General features: G+C 44.6%; 1 protein-coding gene across 1 annotated transcript; it reads left to right on the top strand.

Moving 5' to 3' along the window:
• On the top strand, positions 1–26,959 carry E2F8 (E2F transcription factor 8). The gene is made up of 14 exons (XM_088534261.1): positions 1–162; positions 17,117–17,161; positions 17,547–17,816; positions 18,040–18,196; positions 19,148–19,453; positions 20,060–20,221; positions 21,645–21,782; positions 22,123–22,332; positions 23,205–23,289; positions 23,549–23,966; positions 24,518–24,736; positions 25,573–25,705; positions 25,845–26,161; positions 26,786–26,959. Exons 1-14 carry the CDS (start codon positions 1–3, stop codon positions 26,957–26,959), a joined length of 2,796 nt encoding a protein of 931 aa, XP_088390387.1.
• The last annotated feature ends 218 nt before the right edge of the window (positions 26,960–27,177 follow it).

Here is a 27,177-nt window from a genome sequence, read left to right as displayed (position 1 = left end):
ATGCGCGCGGGGCAGGGCAGGGCGAGCGGCCGCGCTGCGCCCCGGCTCCTCCGCCGCCCCTCGCCGCCGCCGCCGCCGCTCAGCCGCGCGTCGCCCGGGCAACCGCCGCCCGCCCCCTCGCCCTCCCCGCCCGCCAACCGCAGAGGCCCCTGCGCCGCCCACGTGAGCCGCGGCGGCCAATGGGAGGCGGCGGCCGCGCCCCCCCGCGGAGCGCGGCGGCCGCGGAGCGCGGAGCGGGCGCGAGGGCGGCGGGCCCGGCCGCTTCTCCCCTTTATTGCGGCGTTTCCCCCGTTGGAGAGGTGGAAACCGCGCGGCGAAGGCGCGGGGACGAGAAACGGGGCTGGATGCGCGCAGCAAGGGCCTTTGCAATGCGGTACGAAGATATAACAGCCCTGTAAGAGTTTGATTTTTAGGAAATTCTTATTTTAATGTACATACGCCTAGGGAAAGAATGTGGATTGTGACCATCTGAATAAAATAATTAAAAAAATAAATTCGAGGGGATCTTATTCATTTTTCTCCGCAGCTGCGGTTTGCCCTTCCCCGCGTGCCGGGGAGCTTTTCCTTCCGTGAATTCCGCAAGGCGCTGGAGCCTCCCTGGGAAAGGAGGCTCCTCCGTGCGCTGGTGCCACCCTCGCCGCTCGCCTGTGTGCCCGGAGCCCGCAAACTCGCACCCAGGCTCCTCCTTTGGAAAGAATTGCTAGGCGAGCTCTTACCCTCCCCGGCTAAAGGTCATTCCCAAATGCACCTTCCTCTCCAGCTCAGGTAAGTGACACAGGAAGCGTTTTATGAATCAGAGAGGCTTTTTTTTTTTTTTTTTTTTTCCCTCCATTAAATGCTACAGCTATACCAAGAAGCATGTACGTGCTCTTACAAGGCTACAATCTAGACAGATAAACGACAAGTGGGGAAAGAAATAATCTCTATTTTATGAAGGCACAGAGCTGATGAAAAGCATTTGCCAAAATAGTTCTCCAAACCAACATCAGCATCTTAACCACAGGATATTCCCCTTCTTGTTGGGTCTCTTTTTATGTGTCCCGGCCTGCTGGATAGGTAGAAGTAATCAGGTATTAAGTTACAGGCTTGGAGTCTAAAAAGATAACGATCAAAGGGCAGGTTTTCATCTCAGTGAGGAGACCTGAAACCCGGCGCAATTTGATGACTTAATTGGACACTAACACAGCGATTTCCTCCTTTAAAGCATCATTACAGAACAATGAACAGCATTTGTTATCCTACAAAACACTAGGAACAAAATATTGTATAAGTGCTCCTTTAGTCTAGAGCATAACGTCATTCAAAGCCCAATGCAACGGGTATTACGGAGCCATTTGGTGTGTTCTCATGAACAGGAGGAAGACCCTGGGGCAGGAGCACCTGCCTGGGAATACAGAGGATGGATTCAGCTCCCGAACCTGTCATCTGAATGCTTAGAAATTGTCTTTTATCATAAATTACCTAGCAAAATGGCCCTTGATCTTAGCTAGAACATCCAGCTACCAAGTCCACAATTATCGAGCCCGCACGAATCCCGAAATCCCGCAGTTGCATCGTCAGCAAGGACAGCAGGATCTGTCCCGATGCATTTTAGTTCTCCCTGCGGTACAAGACTATTTAAACACCCTGAAAACTGCAAGGCTGATATTGCCCGGGTCGCCAGAAGCATTTGAAAACATTGGGCTTCTTTGCGAGCCTCCCTTTTTCTGATACTACAAAATCTCACAGAACTTTCAGTTATAAAACAGAGACACTCCAGGAAAAAACAATTTGAATCTTACTCATATTGATAAAATGCTGACATTTTAAAGTAAAAAAACAAGTTTCAAAATTAGAAAACATCAATGAAAGACATTTTAACAGCTCCATGCAGCCCATCATCAGAAGAACATGAAATCATTTCCCTCTAGATAGGTCAGCTTTGATCATTAGACTGTAAGAGTCAGGGTTTCCTGAGGTATTTCAGCCTTTACAGGACAGTCCTGAGCTCGTGTGTCTGCTTCAGGGCCTGCTAAAACACTGCTGTGAGACTGAGGGCTGCAATCGCTTAGAGAGCAGAAAAAACGGGATGTTCAGCTAAAGCGCCACGACTTCCCTTATTTTTTCAGGCTCCTGCTACATACCTTTCAGTTTTTGACAGTAACCAGTCAAGCTGGATGTTCATATAAGGTCTTAAGGCTGTGAATTCTTATTTATGCCTTATTTGTTCATTTTAGTATAGTGCTCTGTAACATACACACAGTGAAAGTTGTCTTTGGAGATAGCAGGCATGTTCGGAATCTCTTTATCTCTTTGAAATCAAATAATATTAGGATCAGTCTTTGCAAGATTAACATGATAGGTTAACTCTGTGGCTGTCATTCTCTGTAGGTGGTTGGGGACGTTTTGGTTTTGAATACAGATTTCTTTAATTAACATTTAGCTTTGGAGGAGGAGATGAACTGCTCATCTGAAGAACAGAACATGGCAAGTTCTCTGAAGCCTTCGAAGCAGCTTCACCCGTTTATGCCCCGAGAGCATCTACAGAGAGCTGCATTCCCTAGAGTTCCCCAAAACACGCTTTACGTGTCTCCATTTATGCAAACTAGCTCTTGCAAGCTGGTCACTGAGCCTGCAACGCCGAAAGGTTACGGACCGCGTACAAACCCGTTTAATGAAGCTGAATACTGCAAGCATAAGCAGCAATAATGTTTTGTTTATGGAACCTTTGTACACAGTCAAGTAAAAGCTTGCTGCGCTTGCTCGGTTGCCTACACTGGTTTTCAAAAGGGACCTAGAAGACTGGAGAAAATAAATAAACCAACACATATAATTATGCTTAACAGCACAATCATTCATATTAACATCCTAGTTAAGTCAGTGATTAATTCTCCTTTGAGAAAGAAGTGGTGTTAAAATATCTTTAGCCTAATATCTGGTAGTGATATTACAATCAGCTCGGAATTCCAGATTATATCAACACATGCATATTTAATCTTGCAGGAACTTTCACAGCCTAAACCTTAATGAGAAGTCTGAACATATGCTTACTTGAGTATTCAAAGCAAATACAGATTCAAACTAGCTGCTTTCCAAGACTGGCTTGTAGATATCCACTCTGCCTGCATAACAAAGAGGTCGCTAGAGTTTTCTATAGACTTTCAAAACAGGCAGCCCTTAATTTCCTGACTTTCCGATCTCTGGCTGGATGGAGCCTAAAGAAAGCAGTTCTGATCTCATGGCTGACCTGCTTCGAGCAGAAGGTTGGGCTGGAGCTCTCCTGAGGTCCCTTGCAACCTGAATACCCAGCCCATGATTTTAGGAAAACACAGAAGATGCTTTACAGAAAGCTAGGGTAGATGCTAGCATCAGGATACAAGTGATATTTCCCACATACGATACTTTGAAGAGACCGTGTTATGCCACGCTGTATTATTTTATAGTCTGAAATTACATAAAACTAATTGAGGAACTGCCTTTTTCCTCCCCCCGAAGAAGCTGGCAAAGACAACAGGATGGTTCTTTCAGCTCCAGCGCAGCCCTAGAAGATTCAGATATATTTAACCAGGGCCACATTTTAATTGCAGAAGCAGAAAGACTGCAAAAAAGCTGATTAAAAACAGTGCTAATAAGTTTTTACATTAACTATGTTAATAGGAACAAGATTCTTTAAAAATGGGCAATTGCAGCTTCTTGTTATCTGTACATCAAAGGGAAAACTATTTGCCTCAAATTGAAGTTTATATCATCGCAAACATCTTCATGGAACAGGTGAGCTAAGGAAGAGAAGGAGAGAGGTTGTGGGTTAACATATTTGCTTTAATATTAATATTTTGTGCTTCCATAATCCCTTTCATCTAAAGATTTCAAAGCACTCTGTAGACATTAATGAATTAAGTCTCATAGCAGTCCTGAGAGAAAAGGCAATGAATTAGAGTTTCAATTTCAGAGAGATGAATGGATAAAAGTGGGAAATAGCATTCCTAACATTTTATATAGTGCTTAGAGCATATGGAAAAAGGGAAATGGCTATTCTTCTCCTCACTTATATCCAACATCCACTCACCAGAATGCAGCTGGGTGACAGGGGCAGGCAAGGGAAATCACAGGCTACAGCACAGTAAAATGCACTTCCATCTTCAGTCATCGTTACTTCAAAAAACAGTCATTGCATTTAAAAAAACATGAACTACTGGTTGAATGCCTGTGGCTTCGCTAACCTGACAAGTTTCATATATCCATGATTCTATTAACGGCAGGTGGAATTTGTCCTAAATCATGGAAAATCACACACAATGATACAGTGTCTTTCAGAAAGCTTGCAAAGACTTTGATGCACAGAGACTTGGAATGCTCATGGAATACCTGCTCACCTCCTGAAGTCGGAAACTTTTCTTTCCCTTTTATGTTCCCACTGGTTACAGAAGTACTTTCCTCTCCAGTGTACTTGAAGTTCTTCAAGCTGTAAAAAATCATAAGGATCCACAGAGAAAGAGTGTTGTATCTTCCAAGAAAAATATGTGCTGTAATCATGTAATGAGAGATCTCTCTTGACGTACAGCTTTCATTCAGTGCAAGAGTCAACGGTCGTGCTAAGGACATGCAGCTTCCTGGCTCAGAAGTTCTTGCTGTCCTGGGTCATTAGGAAATGATCCTCTTTGCAATTTGATTTTTTTTTTTTTTTTCTTCAAGTTTTTGTAATTGATTATTCATACTTTGAACAGAACTAGAAAATGAGAAGTATCTGCTTACGGAGCAAATAGGCTCACATCTCTCGCCAAAACCTGCGCTAACGCGGCACGGCAAGCTAAGCGAACAGAGAGCTCCTGAAGCAAGGTCTTCTCTAGCCCAAACCCACACACTCTGCAGGAGTAACTGTCTGTTACCAGGCCAGAAAGAGCCACACGCACCCCATCACTCTCCACAGCTCAATGCTTAAGATACTCCCTTAGTATATGGAAAAGACAATTATCCAGTGCATTTATCCAAAGCTGTCTTATATATAAGTTCTCTTGTACAAGCAATATCTCATATAAGTCAGCAGAAGCACCATCAACTTTAAAATGAGGACTGTCCCAGCACAAGTATATAAATACCTTTAAACCTTTGAGTCACAGGTACTTGTGCGCTAACAGATTATCATCAACAGAATCCAAAATTTCATCTGCAAAGTTAAAGTTACACTGAGTTAGCCCAGGTTTTTAATGAGCAGCAAAGGCAAGGAAGATTGAAACCATCCCGCTGGTGCAGGATTCCATAAGTTATAAGCACATATTTCACCAAGGGGGCATCCCATGGGGAAGGAAACACATCCAAACCTTGCGAGAGGCCTCCTGAACTCCAGCTCCCAGCTTGGGCATCACCTTAGAAACCTCAGCTGCTTTTTGCCTTCCAGCAGCCAAAATTTTTGATCATGGCATTGCCTATCCCATGGTAAGAGACACAGAGCTGAGACCAGCCCGTCAATCAGCTCAGAGGCTGCTTAATCCAGAGTTGAAAAAAACATGGAAGGTGGCAGATTTGGGGATCGTAACTCGCTAGTTCTGAGGTGTGGAAGCGGCTTTGGAGCATTTAGATACCAAAAGTTCTTCTTTTCAAGAAGTGCCCACAGCTGCCCCTTGGCTTTTAAGATGTCCGCATTAGAGCACTAACGCAAGAGCTTCCCAGCCACGTGCTCCAACTGAATAACCTCAGGAAAAAAGTGTGCAAGGAAGCTCCATATTTGCTGATTCTCTCTTTCTTAACAGAAACTACTTGTGCCCCCCCCCCCAAAAAAAAAATTAACAAGTGTTTCTTTTGACTGACAAGATCATGTTCTTGTTCTGCTTGTGTTTTTGTTATTTATTTAAAAAATTGCTTTAAATTCTTCTAAGTCCAAACATTCAGAGTTTAGTAAGATCAGATGTCAAATCTGTCTCTAGATTAAAAAAAAATGTAAAATAGAATTGGCAAATAACACCTTTCCTTGTATTGTGCCGCAAACTCAAAATCGAGCCATAATGACACCGTTTATCCCCTTTTTCAGTTGCTGCTGTGAGGAGCTTAGCTGTTACTCCATGCTTTGATGGAGATGAAAAACACAGGTTGGCTTTGCTGCTCTTACTCACAAAACTAATGTTCAAACATAATTTAATTATTTCCATTACACTGACACTACCAAGTACCAAGTCAAGTACTAGTTCTACAATATTCCTTAACTAGTGTATTTTTTTTAATTAAAAATCTCTGTATTTTTCTTTAATTTCATTTCACACCTGCCTAGTACTTTTCATGTCTTGTAAAAGGAACTTCTGTACAGGAACAGAACAAAAGGAAAAAAAGGTTCATTACAAAGAAATGCTCTGGATCAACCATCTAAATGAAAAACATGTTTCTCTCTTTCACTTACCCATCTTTTATTTTTATTTATTTATTTAATTTTATCTGGGTGGGGGAAAGAGAATCGAGCAAAGAATGTAATGACTATTGACCTGAGACAGTCTCCTGGAAATAATCTAACAGCAGGGAACAGCGAGTCCTTTTCAAAACCAATGAAGCAAGAAAATGCTGTTGACCAAACTATTGTGAGAGATTTGATCGAGGGGAGAGGAACAGAATGAAGAGAGAGGGGGAAGCTATGCTTTAACCTCACACCTAATGTTTTCTCTGAAATCAGATAAAATAACAATAAAAGGCTCTTTTCGAGAGTACCACGTTTATGCCGCGGCTGCGTCTCGTGGTGCAAAGCAGAGGTCTGGGTTTATCGGTGGCCCGTCGCTCCCAGGCGCCTGGCTGAGGCTCCCGGTGCACAGCATGGGGCAGCCGGCGGTGACGCCTGCTCTGGGCCCACATAGAGCCCCAAGGCGGCCTAGAAGGACAAACCAGCAGTTTCTGCAAACTCGCTCTCAGTGAATGTCCTCCTCGTGCTCAGTAAAAGGCCAGTTTCAGTTGGAGAAATCCTAAAGTCTTATTTTTTTAAAAAAACAGATAAATAAATAACAAGTGAAGAAAAATACATCTCCAGGCCTGATGTGGTGCCCATGAGCCAGCATTTCTAGCACTGCTTTCCCATGAAACAGGGGGGACCTTTCTTGGTACATATTTCACGTGGCACAAAATGGTCCGTCCAGCGCCGCTGCGGACGAGGAGGAGCCGTAGGGACGCCGATAACCCCCACAACCTACCTGCCTTATGGGGCTGCTTTCCTCCACAAAGCACCTTGTGTCAGAGCATTATCACAGGCGCGTTGAGGCCTTGTTGAATCTCTACCCGCGGCGCTGAACAACGATGTGAAGCCCCTCGGTGATCCCTTAAGGGAGTGATGTTCCAGAAACCTCGGAATGAGCCCTGAGCAGGCGAGGAGGTGTCCGAGAAACTTCCCACGGGAGGTTTGGCACCTGTTTGGTTTTAACTACCCTTTGATTCCTTCTGCTGGTCTTCCCTTCTCGCACACGCATGCGGAGCAGCTTCTCTGCCAAGTGCAAACCCCTGAGTGTTAATACAGCCTTGGAGCTGATCCACTTACGCCAAAAGCCAACGAACCGAAGCTGTTATTGTTACGATTGCAGAATGACTTACCTGCTCCATCAGGAAGCTACAGAAGCGGCTGCAAATCTCCCCTTTCCTCATCGCTTTCCCACAAATCCAGTAATCTAAACTGCACATAAACAAAGGGAATGTTACTGTGTGTCGCAGTAAGAAAGCAAAAAAAAAAAAGAGAGAGAGAGAGAAAAGGAGAGAAACCAGGTGTGATTTCTGGCTTTTAATTAGGGTATTTGTAGGAGCAACAGATGCTTTTTTCACCCATGTCTTAATGCAGAGTGGAGTCAACTGACACATGTTCTAAAGCATTAAAGGTCATCAGCTTTTTACCACTTGGATATTTGCAACCATGTTATGCAATTTCAGGAGTTAGGAAATATTTCCTTTTTTAACAATGATGTCACAAGATAGCATTCTTTAAGAGCCATTGGTTTGCAAGTCAAGAAGTAAAAGCCAAAGCAGAGCAAGTGAGTTTTGAAGATTTGGGATGGTTACCTACAAAAAAAGTTCCCTCTAGCGCATCAGAGCGTTCTGCACAGGCACCGAAGCCAAAGCCTGGAAAACAAAATAAACAGGTGAAACAATAACGATATCTTTATATTAGAATATCAAAGAAAGAGCCTAGAAAAAATGTCGTGAAAGAATAAACAAAAAGCCTGAAGAAAAAAGCCACACGCTACCTTTGGGTTGAAATTCCCATTAGGTACACACATAACGGGAGCCCAAAGGGTAATATAGTCAGAGAGCTCCAAGCACTCGAAAACAAAGGCCCTAACTCTACTACTACTAACATAAAGCTATAATCTTTTTCTTATGGTCTGACTAATATGCAAGCTCTAAGCATCAGTTAAGATGTAAGAGAGCAGGAATTTTCAGTGGGCTGAAAATCTGCTTTAGTCACCTGTCTCCTTTGCAGAGGAATGTTAAGAACAAAATTACATGTCTGTCCTTGGTTTTAACCAATCCTCCACTAAACGCTCCTGTGACAACCTTTTAAGGAGATACACCGTGAAAAGAAACGATATCTCTACACTCTAATGCATGAGGTGTCCCTGTGTTTCCACCAAAAGAAGCAGTTTCAATATTAACGCCAGAAAGGTTAAAGCTTCATTTATCATAAAAGCAGAAAGGAACAGATTTTCGGCAAGCAGGAATCACTCACTCTCTGGTACTTTTTTGTGTTTTGAGGGCTGGCAGATAAAATGTAACTGCCTGGACCCAAAGGGATCCTTTGCTTTACAAAATTTGTTACTAAAATTGCAATGCTTTTTATCTATTTAACTCATCAGAAGATTAAAATGTTGCAAGAGGAAACAGCGAAGGCAGAGTCTTGGTGGTCCAGCGTTTGGCATTTCCTTCCATAGCTCCTGGTGTGCTCAGCCTCATTTAAGGGTACGATATTAACCACAGCAAGCAGGAGAGCAGGCTGTATCCATACATTAGCAGCCAGCCCGTGCACAAGGTGCACCATAAATTTGAGTAGCATACCCCAGCCTTGAACTAACTCGCTCTCCAAGAGGGTGCCCGAAGAAATTTGGATTTGCTGTGTTCTACACAGGGAATTCCGCGAATCAAGTCCTCTTAAAGTGAAGATATTCTTGTCTTGCAATGTCTAATATGGGCAACATCCTTTTTTCTTAAAACAGCGATTGATACAAGCAACAAATATATACTCAGAGGTACTTATATTTAAATAACGTGTTCACTGCACAAAGATCCATAGACCGAAATATTCTGTATATTCAAGAGGCGAGTTATGTTTTGGGGAAACTTCCTACCGGGCTGTTGCAAGTGGGGTCTTTTGCAGCCTGGGGGAGGCGGGAGACCAGGCACCACTCGGATCCACTGCCTCCCTCTCCCGAGGGGTTGACACAGGATGCTTTGAGGAAACAGCTTGTATTCTTCCAGCTACAGTACTTCAAAACAGTCTATTGCCCTTTGCAAGGCTTTCTACACAGTGTTTAAGAACCTGTGTCTACAAAAATCAAGCAGGAATACATCAAATAACACATTATTTATTACAAATCTATATAAATCATATACATCACATCAATATAAATAAATCGATTATAAAAGAGTCCATTTCAGAATGTAATGGTCCTCTTTTTTTCCATTTACCCTCTTAATCCAGGAAAACAAAAAAAGTATTGAAACACATCTGCTGCTGGAGTTCACTCAATGTTTTCTGTATTTACTCCTGCTGAGAAATTCATTTTAAAGAGGATTTTTTTTTCCCCTACAGAGAAAGGAAAACAGATTAATTCCTTGGCAACAAAATTCTAATTAATCAAAATGGGGCTCTATTCATTCCTAGCTTCTTCACTGCAAGAAAATATCAGCTGTTTACCACTGAAATTATAGTCTTGATTCAGTGTAAAATCAGGTGCTCTTAAGATCCAATTATAAAAATAAGAATTAGGTTTATTGACTCTGCACTCCGTTTGTCTCAGTCTGATAAAAACAGGAGCTTCCCGTGCTCGTCCGCCAGCTCCCACAGGATTCCCTGTTCTCTGTTAACCACAAGGCCCCTATTCCCAGCACTGGGAGGGTTTTTGGCTTTTTAAAAACACACGGAACTCAACCTTGCTTTCCTAGGCTATCCACATCTCCCATTCAAATCAAAACCTAACTCTGGTTTTCATTAACGTATTTAGTTTACTTAAAACATGTCTGTCACGGTTCGTTTGTGCATCAATATGTACAATTCTTTAAGGAAAAATATTGCCTTGCTTACCTGACAGTGTCTCTCTTTAATTAAAGCTTGCATACAAAACCCATCTGTTGAGAAGTCAAAACTAGCAGCGCTGCTTGCTTTTTTACTATATATTTTTTGAATTTGGTAGACTAGAAATCAGCCGTTTGTCTGAATCTTTCCTTTTTATTTTTAATATGGAATAAAAATCACTTCAGCGCTTCTCTTTCTGCGACATAAAGGCAGCAACTTGAGCAGACCAAGGAGGTGAGAGATGCCTATGCTGGCTAACCACACAGAGGGGGCACGTTCTTGTACCTAGAAGCTCCAGAGACAGCGATGAGCTGAGAAATTCACATGTTGTTTAAAGTTATTTCATATTTGGGCAGCTTGGGAGCAGTTTCTCTGCGCACCTATGGAGACGGGCTAGAGCTAAGATGTTTCACACCAAAGAAGGCTGGATCTGGGTCTAGAAGACATCTCTGCATCTCCTTGTTCCTGTAAGGAAGCCTAGATCTCGCTAACATCAGGTCCTACCCTTACTTTTGGGATGCCTAGAGCCAAATTCAGACCTAAAGGCTCAGGTGATTTAAGATTTGGGTTCGTTTTCAGCTCACACGTCTGGTTCTGAGGAGCTACAATGTGCACTGACCTCGCAGCAAGCCCAAGTGGCCCGGACTCCCGGAACGCCTCCGAGAACCTTTCTTCGAAGCAAAAATACCATTTTCCATCATTGAAAACGCTCCAAAAATTACCACAAAAGGAGAGGACGACGTGTTTTAAAAATCCTTCTACAAACGGTTGAAAGAGGATCCTTTGAATATGTTAAAACTGAGTATTTTCCCCTAATTCTTTCACTTTAGCATATGAAAAATGCATTTCAGTGCCATAGATGTTTTCAAAGACCAAAAAGACTACAGATACAACCATTTTGATTTACAGAATCATTAACCCCCCAAAAGGACTACATTATTTACTTGCAATAGCACGTATTGGCACATGAGTACTTTTCACTGCTACTAATTACAACTAGTATTTTTAGTTTGGCTTGTAGAGTAAAAACGACTGTTTCTGTTTAGTGGCATGTGTCACCTCACCAAAATATAGAAGCTCACGCTTAACCTTTTCACATTGTAAAATTCACATTTGTAAAAAAATATATCTTATATTTGCCAGAAAAAAAAATCAAAAGTTACTATTCACAGATAATGCTTTCATTAAATGAAATATTTAACTTTTAAACACGGAAGTTCAAGTTCCTACACCATTTAGTGAGGTATGTCTTGAGATTAACAACATGTGCATGGTGCAAAGGGAGATACAACACTTAGAATTTTGTTTTTTTCCCCCTGGAACTTGAACAGGGCCCGTTATATTTTATGGTACTACTGGCAACAAACCGCACGGGAGCAGTTTCTGCAGCACAGCTCCACATAGGACAGGACATTTCACCATCTCGTGCCTACTGCAATCCCAGGTCCCCTTCGGCGCCAGGATCCTCGGAGGGGAAGGGGGCAGCTCAAGGCTCCCCTCCCTCAGGCCGCTCTGATTTTGGGCTCATTGGCTGCCCCTTCTCCCCATCGGCGTTTTTTGGGCTCGGTTGCCTTGCGGAATTCAGCTGCACCTGCTCCATCCCGCCAGATCCAGCTGGAAATCCTCCCTAACGAGTGGCTTGGAATTCCCCCGGGCATGGAGGGATCCAGCTCCTCTCTCCGGAGAGCCTGGGCTCGGCACCCAGCGGGTGCTCTCAGCTCCCTGCTGCTGAGGCCCTTTCCTGAGGGATCGGGAGACGCAGGCGTTCAGCGGCCTGGCTGCTTTTGCCCAAGGCAGGAGAGCGTCCTCAGAGGGGGGCCGTCCCCGCGCAGGGCTGCCAAAGGAAGCACAGAGAGCTGCGTTTTAAGGGACACAGCTCTGAGGGCGTCGCGACACGGGCCTGCCCACGCCAAGGGCAACATCACCCTGCCCGCAATGTGTTTCTCTAATCATCAGCCTTGGTTACTGGCCTTTTAGCTGGAATACGCTGGAAATAGAGTTTAATTATGTTTTGTCCCCAATAATAGAGGGCTTAATCATTTCCTCACACACTTCTAGGTTTATTTCTATGTGATTCAATTTTTTTCCCCCTGGTGGAAGTGTTCTGAAAAAGTGAAAAATGACTTTAATCTTCAGAGAGGAAAAAATTATTAATAACTTGACATAAGCAGTATTTTTCATTTCTCTTGTCCCCTGCAATATTTTAGTTAAAACCTTCATTGTAAGCCTCTCATAAGGGACATTCTGTATCCTTCGCAGAAAGGAATAAAATGATGATAAACAGCAACAGGACGTTGAACCTCTTTTTAAGAGTGAAACGTTTAAAAGCTTGGAGAACGGTGTTTCAAATACTCTGTCCACAAAAGCGCAGTCAGTTTTTTCAGAAACGGAGACATTCGAGGGTTAGGCCCCATTGCTAGAGGGTGGTTGTGCATCGTTGGAAAGGCCGTTGGAAGCGGAGGAGATTCCGCCGTCCCCGTTCCTTGCTCCGTTCTTCCCTCCGAGCGCGCTGCTCTAACGCACAGCTCGACTCGCGCTCGAGGCTGAAGCACAAAGTGTTTTCTGCCAATAACTCAGGACTCTGCAGAAAAGCTCCGGCATTCCCAGGCTGGATTCGCTTGCTAAGAGCAACCAGGTTCCCGAGTAGACCAGGTTAGCTGGGATTTCTCCCAGAATAGGGCGGACAAGGATTTACAGGCGAGCCCCTCCACTACCTTCTGCCTGCGAGAGCGGCACCGTTTGCCACAACAGCAATGGGTACCTTGGTAGATTCATGCCCCAAGAGATCTCGTGAGAAGGTTGAAATGAAGCTCTGAGCGAAAAGCAAGGACATGATTCCCGTTGACATGTTCCATCCCTTTGTGGCCGATGAAACAACCGCTCGCCCGAGATGCTGCACGCAGAGGAGCGCCGCTCAGGAGGAGCCCTTTGGAGCAGGCAGCGGCCAGGGAAGCGGATTCCAGATCCTGGGGCCTGTGGGGGGATTTACTGCGCTCGAGCAGCGGTCTCTTAGGGCAGGAAGGAAAAGATTATCCGTACAGCGTTGAATAATTCCCCCCATGCATAAAAGGCAGAGGAAGATGAGCTAATGGGAAGAAAAAAACCTAGGTTCAACTCACAGCAGAATTCTGCTTTTAATTGCACACACACAAATCGCTTTCAAGAAGACAACAAGTGTTTATGATGCTTTAACAACATGTAATCCACAGCACAGGCAAAGTCATAACTAGAAGTCAAGCTTACTGCGAGGAAGTTTGAAAGCGGGGCAGACAGGGCCAAATACCTCCAAAAAAGCCAGACTTCTCAAATGGCATAGGGTCATTCAGTAACCAATCCTTGAAACCAGAAAGATGAAGGCGTTCAATGCATTCCCTGCTACATCGCAAACATAAAGGTAATCACAGTGTGCATTTGTGTTGCAGCCCTGGCACGTATTGTACACCTCTAGCTGCAGGACTCAAGAGCCTGCAAGCACAGGCCTTGCACGGGTGGGATTATCTACGGTTTAACAAAGAACCGGTGCAAAACGCGTGAGATGTCCAAAGCTGGAGCAACAGATCTTTAAGACGAACTTTAAAGATGAAGAGACAGCTGTAGTTAAAAGGCAGAGCTGACCAGAGTGTTTAAAGCAAGATGAGTGAAGAACTAATTCAAAGGAGCAGCCTTCAAATATAATGTGAAGGGACAGCACATGGAAAGAAAAAGAGAGTAATTGAGGTGAGGAAAATTTTCAAATAGAAATAGAATAAGGAAAAAATATTTTATGTATATATGTGTATATATATAAAGTTCTTTTAACTAGATTGAGCCATTCTACACAAAAATATTGTGATTACATTCAGCTGAACCCGAAAAGCAAGTCTGTACAGTGCCAACACAGCCTGTTTTTCTGACCCCACATCACCAGGGATTTGGGGTCGTTTAACACTCGGGGCATCACTCCGCAGCCAAAGCGCCGGAGGCAGCTGGAACCGGGGGATTCGCTGGCTCTGGGCGATCGTGGACCGCGGGCGCACGCGTGCGGGAGCCCTTGTGAAGGAGGCACGCGCTACGGGTCAGCTTGCTGGGGAGAAACACGTGAAACGGGGTCCTCGTGCAAACGATTCACAGGCCACTTTGAGATCCCTGCTGGATTCCACCCTAAACACATGGTCCAAGGCATCCGAGCAGTAATATCAGGTACCATTTAACATCACTGCTAGGCTTGACCCCCAGGCAGCAATAGCTCTGCAGTATCCCGCTTAATGACCCTAATCCCCTTGCTCAAGGACGTGAAGTGAAAGGGCCTTTGCTGCAAATTACACTTGAGATTTGGGTCGAAAAATAACACTTACAAGGGAAGGCTTCTGCTTTGGCAAGCGGAATCCCTCTCATTTCTTGAAAAAGCTTGCAATTTAAATGGCCACGAGCCTCACCTCTTCTTAAAGATGTAGCTCATCTCCCAGGTGCTGAAATAATTACATCAAAAACACAGAAGTAATTTAGATACTAGCCCCTGTAAAACCCTTGGCTGGTGGAGTAACACACACCTGAAGTGCTCCGAGCCCTAAACATGGAGCGACAGCACTAGGAAGTGCCCGATGGCCCGCCACGGCGTGTGGTCCTGGCATACAGGTTCATCTGTCCCTTCACAGCTAGGTCACGAAATACACCTGCAGAAGGGAAGCAGCTAAAACGCTACATCTCTATTTTAATTTGTGCCATGTTATTAATATTCTACCAGTGTTCTCTCTGGTGCATGCATTAAGTTTTAATTGGTATTCCCCAAAGGAGGCAGGGACTCGGTTATTAACCGTTGGAGGCGATGGGTTGCTTAGGAATCAGGGCTTACAGTGTTTTCCTTTCCAGTCTGATTTTGACCAACCGATTTAATCTAATTTCAGAAGATCATGAAACAAGTGACAGCGAAGAAACTAAAGTCAAACTGAATCTGCTCTTCCTGCAGGATGACTGGGTATGGTTTAGTTTTAGCCAGACTAATGGATGCAGAATCAGGCAAGGCTGCAGCAAACACTGCCGCCTGCAATATACATATATATATTTGCGTATATACGGAGGATGGAAAGATGCTACGGAACAAACCTCTTTTTCTGGTGCCTCTGTTCAAACTCTTACCTTTTACCTTCCTCAAGGATCGTATTGAAGCTGCTGGTTTTGGAGCAAGTGAAGAGATAACATGTGTTAATTGACCGACTCCCGCTTCACACTGTGAGGGGCGAGCGCGGGCTCCGCGCTGGGCGCCTTGGAACCGCACCGGAGCAAACCCGCTATTGGCAGCGCACGCGCACGCAGGAAGCACAGCTACGTGGATGGGAGCCGCATTGTCTTCGTTCAGTGCAGGCACCAGAGGCATTTCCATTGCCACGGTCCTCGCTTATCTGCCACGTTTCCTTTACCGTTCACTGAATTTGGTCAAACCGTAAGGCACGGCGCACCGAATCCCTAATCCGCACGGCAGTGCTTTGAAAAGTTTTAGTTTACCCAACACGGGTAAAATGTTACGTATTTCTCTTCAACACCGATTACCAGTTTCTTAATTTGGCACGTTATTTGGCACTAGAGCAAGCCTCCCGCGTGAGAATCACCACAAAAAGAGTTTCAGAACTATACATTAAAAAAATTCCACTTATTCATAAGCAGATACCACCCTCTTGGGTGCATATGCTGAGGGGCATACATCTTTGAATCCCTTTTTATTGTTTTTTCCTCCTTAAAAAGCATCTCGCTGAGGCAGCCGGGGCTGCCTCGAGGACAAGGCCGAGCACAAGGAACCACGAACGGCTCAAAGCACCGGCCGCCGCCGCGCCTGCGCTTACCTGACCTCAAAAAGGGCAAGAGACGGCAATTACGGGAGAGAAACACAAGGAAATACGTAGGGAAAACCACAAAAGAGGCCCAAGCGTTACTGTAGCAAAGAGGTTATTCCAAACAGTTCTTCCATCCGAATATCCTCTTTTAACCGTTACCAAAGAATGCCCCAGAGCACACAGGTCACAGCGCCAGGTGGAACGGACGCACCGATCTCCTCCCAGCTGCCAGGGTTTCCATGTACGTGTTTATTTAGTGCACCCAGGGCTCTTCACAACACGACGCCGAGTGTGAGACCCCACGAGAAGGAGAAGCACCCCCCGGGGAGCTAGCTGGGAGGAAAGTGCCCCTAGCGCTCGCTAACGCGGGGGAGAATAAAAATGAGCGAAAAGAAAATAAAACAAAAAGTCAAATAAAAGGAGCTAATCGGCCTCCTAAGCCCATTAGCGCCAGCCTTATCGCGCTAATCCTCCTCCGGGGTGTTTTAATCCGCGCGGCCGCCTCACCTCGCTCCCCGCCGCGGAGAGACCGGCAGCCCCTGCACGGCGGCGGCCGTTAGACTCGCCCCCCACCCCCACCCCGCCGCCACAACCGACCGTTGGGGCGCGCGCGGCGCCGCGTTCCGCGCGCGCGCCCCGTTTCCCGCGCCCGGCCACGGCCCCCGTGAGGCGGCGGGAGGGAGGGGAGGGAGGGAAAACGGCGCGCGCCCATTGGCTGCGCGGCGGCGGGCGGCGCGCGCCCATTGGCTGGGAGCCGCCCCGCCCGGCCGCGGCGGGGCAGCGGGTTAAATTCAAATCGGCAGCGGGAGCGCGCGCGCGGGGCGGGCGGTGGCGGGAGGCGACGGAGCAGCTCCCGGTCGGTGCCGGCTTCGCGCTCCGTGTCGCGCGCGGGAGCCGCTTCCCCTTCCCGGGCTTGGCCGTGGCGCCAAAGGATTTAAACCGGATCCCCGCAAGGCCCCGCCCGGCGGCGGCGGCCAATGGGTGCCGCGGGGCGAGGCGGGGCCGTTAGGCGCGCGGGCCGGGGCGGGGGAAGGCAGGGCAGGGGGCGCCGCCGCTAACGCGTCTCTCCGCCGCCCCCGCGCAGCGACGCCCGAGCCCCCGGCGGCGGCGGGACGACATGGACGGCAAGGTAAGCGCGCGGCCCCGCGGCCGTGACAGCGCGCGGCGGCCCCGCCAACGGCGGCGGCGCCCGCAGCCTCCCCGAGGGCTCTCCGCGCGCCCCTCCAACCTACCCTCGTCCCACCCCGCACCGTCTCTTTTTCCTTCTTTAAAATAAAATCTCCTCGATTCCTTCTTTAGGCCCTATAATGCAGCCCAACGGCTGATTTTCTCCACCTAAACTTACCTGCAAACGCCCTGCTCTTGGCGCCCGGACTCGGGCACGGCCACAGGCTCCGCCGGTGGAGACCCGCGCTGGGAGAGGCGCCCGAGCCGCCTTCCTTCTGCTTCGGCCGGGCTGGCTGTCGTGTCACTGCCTGCGCTTCCTAACGCCTTCTCCCTTCCTCCCGACGCAGGAAAACCGCCCCTCGGAGCCACCCCGGAGCGCGTCGCGGACCCCCTCGAAGCCGCCGGCGCGCGCCGTGCTGGCGGAGATGCCACCCGAGCGCGGGGCTCTCGCGACGCCCCCCAAGCCCAGGGAGATGCCCACGGCCGAGCCCTGGACGCCCACGTCCAACCTCAAGATGCTCATCAGCGCGGCCAGCCCCGAGATCCGGAGCCGGGAGCAGCAGCGCGGGCTGGCGGGCAGCGCCGGGGAGGCCCTCCCGCCACAGCACTGCTCCCAGGTACCCTGGGAAGGGGTCGGCCTCCTTTACCCTTCGCTTGGGTGGGGGCTGCGCCGCAAACCTTGGTGTTTACCCTAAAAATAGGAATGCTGCCCTGTTACATCTAGCAGATGAGGATTTGCTGGTTTTCCTTCAAGCTGTGGAGGGCTGGGCTGTCAAATATACGTAGTTATGGATCAACGGCGTTATTTACTGTGCTGCCTTCTTTCTCATTTGCGTACAGGAGCAGTTATCTGGAGACGAATACGAAAAATCTCAACCAAGCCGCAAAGAGAAAAGCCTGGGCTTGCTGTGTCACAAGTTCTTAGCTCGATATCCCGATTATCCCAGCACCGTCGAGAATAATTACATCTGCCTTGACGAAGTAGCAGAAGAGCTTAGTAAGTCTCTGTATACTATATGCCACTATAGGCTTATTCTTAGGGATATGCCAGGAAGCCTACGAGTGCTATTGAGGACATTCTTGCTCAGTAAAAGTTGAATGCTTACTGCATATTCCCAACTTTCCTTTAAACCTGGCCTTAAGCTGTCCATTCTTACAGCAACTGTATTAAGGGGCTGAAGTTTCTTCAGTGAACAGACTTGAGAACTCTGGATTCTTCTTAATATCAAACACAAAATTATTATTATTAGTGATAGTATGAGTAACACGCTGCACTTCTGGTTGTCTAGGAATGAAGCTTAAGATCAGGGGTTGGCACAAGACAACCTTCCTCAAACTGAACCCTTATCTTCTGCTGCAATCATGACATCAAAGCAAGAAGACACTTTCTGCTGTCTATGATAATTTAACCAATTTTGTCACTTTATATCACTGACTATTTTCATCAGCGATCTAACTGAAGTGTAAGTTGCCAGTCTGCAGCTTGTTTGTGAGGGCTATGAAGTTACAGCAGTATTTGAAGTTACAGCAGTATGCATACAGATTATGAAGCTGTTAATAGTTACAAATTTTGCTATCAAAGTTTTTGCTGTCAGTGCATCTTCAGATATGTTGGGAGGCACAGAAGAGAGGTGAACCGCAAATCAAACCGAAACATCTATTGCATTTCATTGTCCGTACAAAATCGCAAACCGTCTTTAAAAAATGACTGGTCAAAAATTGTAATTTGACAGACAAGAGAAAAACCCATTGTTTCTTTGCAGGAGAACATATAAAAAGATTTTTTTATAAAATTTTCAGGAAAATTTTGTTAGGAGGAATCGGCTCAAATGACTTTAAAGTAGGGGGCAATGCAGAAAACTGATCCCTTTCATGTGTAAACCAGTACTTCAGGGAATGATATGTCCTACTGATGCCTTCCCCTCCCCCCCTTTTTTTCCTTTTCCAGATGTTGAACGTAGGCGCATATATGATATTGTGAACGTGCTTGAGAGCCTACACATGGTGAGCCGCCTTGCCAAGAACAGATACGCTTGGCACGGGCGACACAACCTCACCAAAACCCTGCAAACCTTGAAAAAAGTTGGAGAAGAGAACAAATATACACAACAAATAGAGATGCTCAAGAAGAGAGAGTACGAGCATGAATTTGACACGGATGGAGAAGGAAATGAAGAAATGGCAAGATCGTTTGGCTCAGTTGAGCACTCAGAAATGTGCTTTGTTGAGCTCCCAGGGATGGAATTTCGTGCTGGTAATATTTCTGTATAAAGTCTGGAATTATATGTGCCTGTAGTTATAAGCATCTATGCACTTGGAAATAATATTTATTGGCTTTTTTCTTTCTTAAATACTACTGCCTGAAAAGCACTAACTTTTTCAGCTGTCTTAACCATACAATTCTTATACAAGTTTTTGTTTTGTTTTTATGGTGCAAGAATAAGGTTGTTCAGGTGAAACTAAAATCTATTGTTTTATATATGACATACAATTGTGTGGCTTGTTACCATTGGATGTTAAAAGTATAAACTACCTCATGAATTTTTTTAAAAAATCATGGAAGAAACATTCATTAAGGACTGTTAAGTCTGCAATTAAGAAGCCTTTAGGTTTACAACTAGTCAGATGACAGGAACGGTCAAGGGGAAATGCCACCCCCTCTTCTTCATTCTTAAGATTTAGTATTCCTGCAAATATCTGACTTTAGAGACATAATCCTGGCATTCATGCTGTTCCTGACTAGTTGCTGTGTTGTTTGTTCTTTATAATAATTGTTACTGCCAAATGTTTCTTGAGTGTTTTCAGACTGTTTGCAGCTGGTGTCATCTAATGCTTTAATCCTTTCCACTGTCTGCTACAGCATCAGTAAATAGCAGGAAAGACAAGTCTTTACGAGTGATGAGCCAGAAATTTGTGATGCTGTTTCTTGTGTCAACTCCTAAAATAGTAAGCCTTGAAGTTGCTGCTAAAATCTTAATCGGAGAAGACCAGTTTGAAGACTTAGGTAAAAGCAAATTCAAAAGTAAGTAAAATGCTGCTCACACTGTCTGCTTTTTCATCTTCTAAATACAGATATCTTCTGTAAGTTAAATGAACTATTCTGATACAAGATTTCAGATTGTAAAATACAAAGATCTCTTTCCTCACATAAATATTTGAGTTTCCGGAAACTTGCTGAACTCCTTCCTTAGTTTTCAATCAGGACTGACTTGAGCATAGTCATTCATACCTGCCACAGGAGAGAAGGAAAATCCTCTAAATCCTTCCTCCAAGCAGCAATGTCACGAGGATTTCTTTTTTTCCTCAAGTGATCTGTCAAAGATTTTCAGCATCAGTTCAGCAAAGATGTCCCAGCATCATGCAAATAGGTCTTCTGGTCATACAACTTGCTGTTCAGAAATCTAAAGACATTTTGTAGAAGGCCTGTTAATAGTTTGCTTGTGAGAGGAAGTGAAAACTAATGTTTTAACTGCCAATTGTTTCTTCATTCTTTTAACCTGATTTCAGTTCTTTCACTTCCCCCTTCCCATTCAAATGAAAAGGTACTTCTAGGTCCAAGCCTGGATGCTCATAACTAAAAAGCTGCCTGCTCTTGAGGGACTAAGAATGAATTTTGTGCTTCAATGCAAACTTCATCCTTCCTGGATTCTCAAGCAGATTCCAGTGCAGTTTATTTATGTATTTGGTGAAACTATTAATGGAACAAGAAAACTGATCCTCAGCACTTTCAGTTCATAACTACTTTTCCACTACATCATGGCAACATAAAGTGGGTGGGTGGCTCTAAATCACCTGTAGTTTATGGCCTTGCTCTTTCTCCTTCCTCTGTTAACATCTGTCTCACAATAGAAATGTTTTCAGGCAAGTCTTTCCCTGTCCTGTGACTTGCTAGACATTTTTTTTTTTTTTTTTTGCCAGCAGAAACATTGAGTTAAGCACATTTCATTTTGCAGGCAAAAAATTCAGCTGTAATTTGACTGCTGCCTAAAACTTGCTCCTAATGGCTTAGCCTGAACAGCTAAGAACAACATGCAGGGTGATTATCCTGGGGGGTGTTTTCCACAACCCCATATTCACCCTTCCCCTATCAATACCTGCTTCTTAAGCTACTTGTTTTCTCTATGGAAGTTGTATAGGTTTGGTTTTGCTCAGAGCTTCATTTCCCAGAGGCTAATTTGAGTAACTATTGGAGGAATACCTTATCTTTTCTTCTCAGTATATTATTTTTGAATGTTTCCTGTGTAAATCCATTTTAAATAGTAACCTTACATTGCAGTATGTTATTTCATAGCATAAATATCAGTTCCCCTAAATTGTTTTCCTAAAGAAACTTTACAGTTTTTGGACTGCTGCTACAAGATTGTCATACTGTTCTTAATCTGATAGATGGTACTTCACACTAAGGAAACTAGTGCTAAAGTTCACATTTGCTTCTTCTGTTTCAGCCAAGATTCGGAGACTTTACGACATAGCAAATGTTCTCAGCAGCCTTGAGCTTATCAAGAAAGTTCATGTTACAGAGGAAAGAGGTAGAAAACCGGCATTCAAGTGGACAGGACCTGAGGTCTTGTCAAATGCTCGGGGTAGGTGGATGTGCCAGTTTGTCCTGCTGATGATTTTCATCATTCCTTTGTCTGCATCTCTAGAAAATCTTTCTAGATGAATGGACAGTGTAAAGGAAGGAGAAGGTCTTTGATAGTTACAGCGCTGTACTTCATCTCTGACAATACAGCTTGCTAGTATATACAGTAGTATATCAAACAGATATCTTCAGGCAGGGTACATTTCCTTATCAAGACTTCCACATTTCAGTTTTTGATGCTACTGGTACTCTAATGTTTATAAACCAGGCTCAAGAAGCTGCTTTTAATTACCGATGCTTCAAGTAATTGATATTTGCTCTTTGTTTTGTTCTGCTTTTAGACACAAAACTTGAAGCCACCTCTGCAACCTGGGTCCCACATATCTCCGAATCCATCACTTCTAAAGAGCAGTGTTCAAAAAATCTTTTTCCTTCAAGAGTCAAGCAAACCTTTACACGGCACCCATCTCTAATAAAGTTAGTTAAAAGTATAGAAAATGACAGAAGGAAGATCCAGTCTGCTCCGACCAGTCCCGTTAAAATAAGCGCAAGTATGTAGCACAAACAGTACCCTTCCGAGTATGGTTTTAACTCGGAGGAAAGGTCTTGCATTGAACAGTTAAGCTCACCACCTTCTTGTGGGAGCTATAAATGTGTGTGGGTAAGCAGGCCTACAACATAAGCATGTTTTAAGAACTGCCAAAAATAGGACCAGATGGGTGAGAAGTAGCACTGGTAAACCTAAGAGCTGGCAAAACTTACAGTGAAAATAAATCTAAAATGATCCACATTTAGTGAATAAGCTGTGCAATTACTAGAAACTCTTTTCAGTTTGATGGATCAAATTCAGCCACTGCTTGAACAGTTACAATAATGTAAATGCATTCATTTAGGTCTGGCCCAAATCCAGCACAGAGGAGGAGACTGTCTCCTCTTTTGACACTGAACAAACTAGAGGTGCAATAGTACCTGAGCCACAGTTTAAGCAGAAAACAACCTCTTTTTAAAAACATATTACTTTGACTTTAAGATATGCTTTTGGCTACAAACTTTGTTCGTGTAGTATTGCTGATTCTCCATGAATTGAACGTAGTTTGCTATGGAAACTATCCTTTTTTAGGTTTTTCCTAATCTGTTCTGCAAAATTGCCAGAAATTTTCCTATCAGTGCTCATGTTCTTGGTATATATTGTCTTTGAGACCAACCAAACAAACAGAAAAAAACCCTTGACCCGAGACTTTACAACTTACTTGATGTAAGACTTACTCTGATCAAATCAAGGCTGGGCTGCAGTTTGATAACAGAGCCTTATTGTCTTCTCATTAAACGTGTGTACTGCAATAAACAATGCAGTCTGAAGCCTGAATTTAACTTCCAAAGCTGATGTATTATTGGCTTTGTTTTATTTTCCCTCTCCAACCAGGTAGTGATGAAAATTTATCAACTGTCCCAAGTAAAATGGCTCAGCTTGCAGCTATCTCTAAACATCACCTCGAAGGACAAGCAAAGTAAGTTTACACAAGTGTTATGGGGAGAAGCTTTATGTTGGCCCCTGGCCTTTAAGTTTAAGCTACACTCAAGCCAGAGTTGGGCAATAGTCTCAAAATCAATAGCCCCTGATAGTACTTTATTTTTTTTATATTTTGTTTGGGGGATGGAGAATCACGGATTGGTTAAGCCTTGATTTGGCAAACGGTGATTTGCAAGGGCAAACATGCCTTGCGGGGGCTCGGTGTACCTGTCCCTGACTTCCCGGTTGGTGTTTAGGAGCGCAGAGGAGACGCCAGGGCGATGGGCTCCGGGCTGCGCGCCGCGCTCGCCCCCGCTGGCCCCGGTGCTGCTGCCCCCCGCCCAGGCGGGCGTCTCGTACGCCCTCTACTTGCACCCGCCGCAAGCGCCCGCGGGGCCGACGTACAGCCCCAGCCTCGTGCTGCAGCCTCTACCCTGCTCCAACGCCCCTGGGAGCAAAAGCATCGATTCCAAAGGACCCAATGGACCCACCACGGCGGGAGGAGAGGATCACGTAGCGAAAGAAGAGCCCAGAAGTGTCCTGGCGGCTACTGACAGACCAGCTGGACAGCCTGAAACTGTGTCCCACAAGTGCCTTAAAAGATCACAAGCATTAGAAGAAAATAGTCTGATTAAAAGGTGTAGAAGTGATGACAAGAGCCCAGATACTCCTCTGGTAAGTTAATTTTTTTCTTAATCCCATTTTATAGCTTAATGATGGTGCCACCTACTCTTTTCAAAATCATCTGAGATCTTATCAGATGATATAAAATTTATAAATTCATCATAAAGCTTGGTTGAGGAGCAACCTTGTAAAGACATAATCTGTTAGTTGACTTTAAGAGCATTTGTGCTACAAACTTGCAGAAACTTTGCAACATAAAACAACACTTTGTGTTGCCATTTGAGAATACCTGTTCCTATACCTTGGAGGAATAATCTTGGAGGGGATGAAAACAGATAAAAGAAAACTGAGCTGTCTGCTATTGCATGATAATGCAAATGCATTTGGAATAATAAAATGTGTTTTGAATAACATTGCAGCCATAAAACATTATCAGTGTGTGCTGGGACAATGTCAGTGGCATCAAACATCCACCAGCTGCAAAAAAAGGAACAAGAGGGGATAACAGAGAAGGAATAAATATTATTGGAGACCTGTAACTGAGGCTGCAAAGCCTGTCTCTTGCCACATCTGCCTATGTTTTTATATGTACTTTTTTAAAGGGAGAATCATTAAAAGTGGAAAAACTGCCTTCTAATGGTTTGCAGGTTAAGCATGAAACAGACACTTCCCAGAAAGAGAGACAAAACAAAGTTGAAAAATCGGATCAAAATGTGGCAGGTTGCTGTGACCAATGCAAGAGAGAAGCCATTCCAGAAGAGGAGGATAGAACCAAAGCTAAACAAGAAATACCTTTGACTTTTGCCACTCCTGCTCCCGAGGTAAACTTCCTGTTGGGTACCACAGTGCATCAAAACTTGGCCTGAAACCACTGCTTCCAGGAGCACTCTTTGCCAGAGAAGCAAAACTCTAATCAGTACAGGCATAGATTCATTTTTGTGAATTATTTTTCAATCTGCTTTTCCAAACTTCCTCTAGTACTCTTCTATTTTCCATTAAGTACACAAATAAGACGAAATGAGATGGCTGGCATGAAGATGGTAACTAAAACTCACTAGATGAAGTACTGTTGAGATTCTGTATCTTCCCATAAAATACTTTATAGCAGAACCCCATAGAGTTTTTTATATTTTAGTAAAAATTAATATTCTGCAATTAGACTTGCTGCTATAAAGAGCTGCATTAAAGGGCAGCTTTGTCAACAAAAGCAGAATGTGTAAATGCAAGTACAAAAGAGTGCCATCTTCAAGGACGTGTCTTACCAAACCACAGTGCGAGAACATGGTGACACAGTGATTGCTGGGTCTAGATGTTTCAGTTGTTAGAAAAAAGGACTCATTATCCAGAGTTCTGCTGTGTCTAATTGCAGCATGTTAATGCGGAACGGATTTCCAGCCCCTTAGCGAGGATGTCTGCTGGGAACAGAGCCAGCTGACTGCCACAGAAGATGGTGGTCTTATTTTCGGCATTGCTGCTTTGAGTCAGTGGTGTCTGACTTCAAGCTTGAGGGTAGTACAGGGCATGGAATAGAGAGTCCTGGGAACAGGGAGGATAAAGAACTAAGGGCGAGAGAGCAGGACTGCAGCTCTAGGGAATGACTTCAAAAAGGCTGCTTACAACATCTTTGAGTACAAGTGATTGTATCTTTCTCTTCCAGACTTCTTTTCCATCTCGCTATCTTATTCCTTTTCCTCAGTGCATCCACCATGGCACCAAGGCAGGTTTCTGCAACAAAGAGAAAGCTGGAATGTGCCTGTTACAGCACGCTACCTACGGCTCCCCCATTGCTGGTGAGTACTGAATTAAATATACGTAGAGTTCTGTCCTGCAGGACTGAAGGATAAACTTATCCCACCCAGGTCATGGTATCACACTGCAAGGGGCTCAGCGTCATGTTTTAATCCCCTTCTTCATTTTTTTTGTCTTTAGGTGTGATTCCCGTGACAGCACCTGAGCTGAAAACAGTTAACATTCCTGCTTTCCATATAACACCCTTGAACATAATGCTGTCGCCCACCTCTCTAGCTGCTGCACCTGTGCTGAGCAACTCCTGCATCATTTCAAGCACCACAAGCTCTGCCCAGGCCCCAGGCTCCTCAGTTCTGAACTTCACGCTGCAACAGTTAGGACTGATACCTGCTGGGGTGCACATCCCTGCCAATCCTGTTCTTCAGCACCTGACAATCTCCTCAAACCCAGAAAGTGTTAGCCATAGCTCAGAAAACATAAACTTGAAAGACGAGAAGGTAAGTAAAAAAAGGTTTTGCAATTTCCTGGACCTTGAAAGCACAGTTTACTTCCCCCCGCCCCCTTCCATCTTACTTAAAATTCAGCAGTGCTGTGAAAAAGCTGGAGTAATAGGCAATGAAGGCAAGCATATTACAGGCTAGAAAGCACAAGCAAGGATCATTTTTCTTGGGGGGAAGTGGAACCAGCTTAGTTGAAGGATGACAGAATATGAAAGGAACTCTTAAAGATATTGTGGACACATCTGAGAGAACATCTATTTACAGAATTTCCAATTGTTACTTCTCATTACTCTCCTCTTATTCCCAAAGACTTATGTTGTTTTTCCTTTTAACTAGATAAGCTTGACAGAGGACTAACCAAAAATCCATAGAAAGAAATCTACACTTTTATGCCTACCTTAGGCAATATAATATTGCCTAAGATATGTTTATACTAAAAAAGGAGATAGGAGGAGATTACAAAAGCAGATATTTTTCTAAACACAGAGATATAAAAAATAAGAATAGATACACTCTTCTCAGTAAAGAGCTGTTAGGTTTTTAAATGAGAAAAAAAAAAAAAGAAACCTAAAGTTAGAATTCACGTTTAAGTGAAGATAATTTTCTTTCTCATCTTTTTAGCCAAGTGGTCCAAAGGAACCCCAAGAGCTCCACGCAGTGAAAGAAAACTTTTTCCGCACACCAGGAGGGCCAAACACAGTATCTTCATTTTCTGCAAATTCAGATGGTACGGATGCAATTTCTCAAGGAACCTTGTACATTCCTCAAAGAAAACTTGAAGTGGCAGAAGACTGAGTTCAGGATATTGAATCGCTGAGTGTGTTAGCAGACAGTTACTAATAACACTCCACACATCTTGGATCATATGATGGAGAGGGTTTATTTTGGACATGTATTGACAAGACCTCAATACTGGAATAGCCTTAATCAATACTTTCGGACTTAAAGCAGCTCTGAGAAAGTTAATGTCTAATAATTTTTTGAAAAAGGCTTATCTAAACTGTCTCAGCAAC

The sequence above is a fragment of the Tinamus guttatus genome, unplaced genomic scaffold (assembly GCF_059628265.1).
Source record: "Tinamus guttatus ecotype Peru unplaced genomic scaffold, ASM5962826v1 Tinamus_guttatus_pri_ptg000546l, whole genome shotgun sequence".
NCBI lineage: Eukaryota > Metazoa > Chordata > Aves > Tinamiformes > Tinamidae > Tinamus > Tinamus guttatus.
Note: the sequence above shows the minus strand (reverse complement) of the source record. Positions and strands in the feature narration are given on the sequence as shown.

What these genes read in the sequence shown, in the direction of transcription:
- E2F8 (XM_088534261.1), top strand. Translation starts at nt 1, where the DNA reads ATGCGCGCGGGGCAGGGCAGGGCGAGCGGCCGCGCTGCGCCCCGGCTC. An exon ending in TCCCGTTAAAATAAGCGCAA is followed by an intron (nt 22,333 to 23,204) that starts GTATGTAGCACA and finishes CTCTCCAACCAG; the next exon opens with GTAGTGATGAAAATTTATCA. An exon ending in CTACGGCTCCCCCATTGCTG is followed by an intron (nt 25,706 to 25,844) that starts GTGAGTACTGAA and finishes TTTTGTCTTTAG; the next exon opens with GTGTGATTCCCGTGACAGCA.